At 31.8% G+C, this 5,374-nt stretch overlaps 1 protein-coding gene across 4 annotated transcripts in view; it reads right to left on the bottom strand.

Moving 5' to 3' along the window:
- The window catches only part of LOC106470557 (gem-associated protein 8-like), a 16,032-nt gene extending 11,273 nt beyond the window's left edge, over positions 1-4,759 (bottom strand). For 2 of the 4 annotated variants that reach the window (XM_013931119.2, XM_022399161.1), the window contains exons 1-2: positions 4,676-4,752; positions 2,518-2,670 (exon numbers count right to left, since the gene is read on the bottom strand). In XM_013931119.2, coding sequence (XP_013786573.1) covers positions 2,518-2,604 — 87 coding nt within the window. In that variant the 5' untranslated portion in view covers positions 2,605-2,670; positions 4,676-4,752. Of the gene's footprint in view, positions 1-2,517; positions 2,671-4,675 lie in introns of all 4 variants that reach the window. The other 2 variants (XM_013931120.2, XM_022399162.1) reach the window with 2 other exon arrangements.
- Positions 4,760-5,374: the final 615 nt, after the last annotated feature.

Genomic DNA, 5,374 nt, shown 5'->3' with positions numbered 1-5,374 from the left:
CACACACACACACAGATTTAATTTTTGTAACAAGTCTTTTGTGAGGCACTTTATCAAACACTTTCTGAAAATCAAGGTAAACCAAATCCACAGTATTTCCTTCATCAACTCTTTCAGTAACATCCTCAAAAAATGTGAGAAGATTTGTTAAACAAGACTTTCCCTTAATGAAACCATGCTGGCTCTTTAACACTATATCAAGCTGCTTTAAGTGATTCTCCTATGCATCTTTAATCACACTCTCCAAAACCTTTCCAACAACTGATGTAAGACTAACTGGTCTATAACTGCCTGGACGATGTTTATCACCTTCTTTAAATATTGGACTAACATTAGCCAACTTTTAATCTTCTAATACTCTTCCACTACTCAATGACCTATAAAAATATTAGCTGGTGGTTCTCAAGTAAAATATTTAAGTTCCTTTAAAACTCCAGGATAAAAGTTGTCTGGTCCAGGGGATTTCTAAATTGTTAGGTTTCCCAACTTTTCTCTTATAATTTAAGAACTTAAAATGATATCTTTTACATCAATATTTTTCTCATACATTAAATGCTGTGGTTAAGGCATTATACTTGGCTCTTCCTTCATAAAACTAAAGAGAGCATATAATCTAATAAATGTACCATCTCATAATCTTCCAATATCAGCTTCCCATTATCATTTTTAAGAGGCCCAATGCCCAATCTAACATTTTGCTAACCCATCATAAAGAATTCCTTATTGTTTGATTTAACGCTCTCAGCTAACCTTCTTTCATATACAGTTTTGCCTTTTTAACTTCTTTTTTAACCATCTCTCTTGATTTCCAGTAAGCTTAAATTTCTTGCATTTATTATGTTTATCCCTAATATGATCTCTTAAACCTTTACTAAACCATACTGGCTTATTCTGCTCCATTGCCCTTTTTTTTTGTAGGGAATATGTATGTTTTGTATGCATATCAATTTCTCCCAAACTGCTCTCACATCTGTTCAAGATCCCCTCCGAGCTATTTAGCCCAATCTACAGAAGCCAGATGATGTCTCATTCCATCAAAATTGGCTTTTCTGAAATTTGGAATCAGGGTACTATTCTTCTTCAATTCTAGATGTAGTAAAATCCCACACCTAATAGTGCAATGGTTGCTTGTACTTAAATGTTTACCAACCATAACTCTATCATATTCACATTGGAAGCTAATATTAAATCTAATATAGTTTCCTCTCATGTAGGTTTCATCACCAGTTGGACAATTTCCAAAAACCTATCACCCTCACTGCCAGACTCAAAATTTTCCCAATCATTATCCCTGAAATTAACCTTTCCCATAATAAAAGCATTTTTTTCAGCTACCATTCTGATCTCATTATACAATTTCACCTTAACTTCCTCATTCTGACCTGGTAGTCTGTAACAAATCCCAATTACAAGACTTTCCTTTGTATCCATTAACACCAACCCAAAACTGACTCAACCTCTGTGCTATTTTCTTTAATATGCTCAATTCAACAGGATGCAAATCACTCCTCACATATAAAGTTACCCCTCCCCCTTTTTTTAACACTCTATCTCCAGTAAATAGTCTTTAGCCTAGTATATCAAAAAAATTTATCTCATCAAAATCATTCAAATCCAATCAAGTCTCAGTGATACCCATAATATCAAAATCCTTAGTTTCCACAACTGCTTTGAACTCATCAGTTTTACTTCTAATACTCTTAGCGTTACAATGGTAACAATTAATCATAGATTTTAAAATATGTTCATGTTTTATGCCTGTTGTACATAATATCAAAATCCTTAGTTTCCACAACTGCTTTGAACTCATCAATTTTACTTCTAATACTCTTAGCATTACAATGGTAACAATTAATCATAGATTTTAAAATATATTCATGTTTTATGCCTGTTGTACATGTTTTCCTGTCAATTATGTTCCCTATTTTACTACTATCATAGCCCTCATCTCTGTCTAGCCCTAGTTTAAATCTACTACTATAGCTAAGTTAATTGCCCTTGCTAAGATGTTAGCCCATGCCTTGTTTAAGTGTAAGCCATCCATTCCAAAAAAGATTAAATTTCCCATTAAAATTATTCTACAAATCCGACCAGCCTATTTGCTCATCCCTACATACTGATCTAGGCCTGGTATTCAATTCTAGTGACCTACTTAGTATCTCACCCCCATAATTTATTCTTGGCAATATCCCTGACAAAATCAAGCTATGACCCCTTTCCTTAAATGCCTTTATCAATGTTTTATACTTATAAATAAGCTCCTCAAATCCATCTTTCCTTACATCATTAGTCGCAACATATAACACAAAAACTGCATTGCTACTAACACCCTTAACTATCTCTCTGGTTCCATCAGTTATATCCTGTACCCCTGCTCCTGGACAACATAAGCATATTCTTTTGCTCCTATTTACTCCACATACTACTCAATCTACATGCCTAACTAGAGTCACTTACAATTATAACTTCCCTATCCTTTAAACTATTATAGCTTGTGATTCCATCCATTTCCCTTACCTGCTGTCCCTCATTACTAGCAAGTGCTTGGAATCGGTTGCTTAACCTAAACCCATCCTTGCCCCTAAGTGCATTATCTTCCAACATCGATTCACCAAAAGAAAACCTTGCCTTTCTAATCTGTTAACTTTTCTTGAGGATGATAGTTATAATCTGAATTATAGAAATGATATGAACTTAATGTACTTAGATTTTTAAAAAGCTTTTGTTAAAATGCCACACAAATATTATCTAACAAAATCACATTAGTATGGGTTGGAGAAAACTGGTTAACTGAATTCTAAAATGGTTTGATGGCAGAAGGAAAAGCTTATTATTAAAGAAATACAGTCAAACTGGACCCTTGTTACTAGTGGAGTGCCTCAGAGGTCAGTGCTTGGGTCTTTGATTTTTCTTTATTTACATTAATGATATAGATAGGAATATAATTTGTAAAGTCTGCTGAGGACATTAGATGTTTGGGTATTTTTAGCTGTATTCAAGATGATGAAGTATTGTGTATATTAGGCAAATGACCTTTAATTTTTGTAGGTGCAAGTTAATGCATTTGGATTACCATAACTTGAATAACACTTTTAATAGATGAGAGTAAGGTTATGGATTTGGCTTATATGGATTTTTAGAAAAGATATGACAAGGTGTCATATAAAAGGCTTATTAAACAAATTATCTCTATTCATGTTGGGAATAATCTTGATAAAAGAGTTAGCACAAAGGATCGCATATAAAGTGTAATAAACTTAAAATAAGACCCAAAACTCGAGTGCTTTCGAATAGTTGACTATTCTTCTTCAGGAGAACAAGTGAACTTCAAATTGGATTAATGTCAAAGTGAGGCACCTCAGAGTTCAGTGTTATTTGCTCACTTTTATTACACCAATGGTCAATAAATGATTTAAATTTACTGATAATATTAATGTCTTGTATGTTAATGGCTGTGAGGAGGATGTTGCTGCTTTACAAAATGGTTTAGATTTGGTGAGTTGGATAAATAAATGGCAGATGGCTTTTAATTATAATAAATGCAAGATAATGCATGTGTAATACCATAATTTAAATTATAATTGCAATGAGAATAACATTAAATGTTATGGAAGAAAAGGATCTTAGTGTTCTGGTTGATTGGTATCTTAAGCCTCACAAGCAGTGCACTATTTCAAGAGATACAGTAAATAGTAGTTAAGCTGTATTTACAAAAATATTGAATACAAGTCTAAAGAGGTTATAAATTTATTGTATAGGTCACTGGTTAAGCCACATTTGGAGTATTGTGTTCAGTCCTGGGTCTCTTTCCTTAGAAATCACACTGAATTGTTGGAAAGGCTTCAAAGAAGGGCTACTACAATGGCGCCTGAGATGGAAAGATTGAGATTGTTTTCTCATGATAAAATAAGAGTCAGAAGGGATATGATTCAGTTGTGTAAGATTACCAATGGAATTGACAGTGTTGATGCAACATCCTTTTTCATACTTAATTGTAAGAATGGTGGGACTAAGGGTCACAAATGTAAATTTTGACAAGGTAGGAGTCAGTTTAAGTTAAGACACTTTTTCTAACAGGATGGTTGGTCTTTGGAATGGGTTGCCTTTCAATGTGGTGGAGGCAGTAATTTGAAGGGTATTTATGAGAATGTTGATATGTATTTGAATGATAAGGGCTGACTTTAAGATTTTTTCTTTTCTTTTTAGTGGAAGGGAGAGCCTAGATGGATCAAAGGGTCCCTTGTTGTCCTTAAAGTTTATTATCATTTCTATCATAGAGTAGTAGTATAATATATATATATATATATAATATATATACTTCATTTGAAGTATAATATAAAACATAAACTGATGTACTGTGCAAGTTTGCCCATTTTAAATTCATAAAAGTATAAAAATTAAGCATATGCTTTAATTTAATGTAAACTTTTAACTTTTATTTTAAGTGTAAGTGAAACTGCCATATTTATAGTTTATATTATAGATAAATACTTAACTATATTTTAGTTTTACTGTAATATGTAGTTTAATATTGGATAACTTTAGTTCAACTTCAAGACACAACACTATTGCCTGTTGTTAATGTTTAAATCATTTTACTTTATTAACTGCAGTTGATTTAAGGAGTACTACCTTTATTTTGAATTCAATAAATATTTAATGTTTATTTACTTACCGTCGGTCAAAACAACCTGAATATTTGGTGTACAAAAGTCGATTACCTTTCTCCTATTTACAATTGTATGCGTCATCTCACGGTGGCTTTAAAATTAAAATTACGTAGTAAATAGACAAATATCAAGGTGTAGAACTCAAAAAGCATTTAGGTATTACATATTATTAGTAGAAATAAAATAAATACATTAAGTATATATATATATCCCAAGTTTGGAAGGAACTAATAAATGTTAAATAAAATAAACTTGCAGATACTGAAAATAAAATAAACTTATTAATTAAATTATATTTATCTGAAAGCAAATTATTGGGGCATTGTCATATATTACACCTAAAAGTTAACAAACTCCAACATGTGTTTAAGAAAAGCCAGCAGTAATTTTTAATTAATACACACCTTCATGTAAATACTATTTTTGAGAATTTTCGTACGAATAGTGAGTTTGTAGTTTTACGTGCCTACATTGCATCCATTTGGAATTATTCTCACTAAACATTTTAAATGTTGAATTTAATATTGAACTATATTATTTAACCTAAATCTCTGAATTTTAAATGACTTAATGTCCTCTAAGTAAGTATTGTTCCAACAAACATTTCGAGAAATGTATATTTTGCTCCCACCCCGAGGAAATGCATGCTTAATAACCATTACTTAATAACAGAGCACAGATAACCCATTGTGTAGCTTTGTGCT

The sequence above is a fragment of the Limulus polyphemus genome, unplaced genomic scaffold (genome assembly GCF_000517525.1).
Source record: "Limulus polyphemus unplaced genomic scaffold, Limulus_polyphemus-2.1.2 Scaffold4083, whole genome shotgun sequence".
NCBI classification, from domain to species: Eukaryota; Metazoa; Arthropoda; class Merostomata; order Xiphosura; family Limulidae; genus Limulus; species Limulus polyphemus.
The sequence above is the reverse complement of the archived record's forward strand: the minus strand, read 5'-3'. Positions and strand labels throughout refer to the sequence as shown.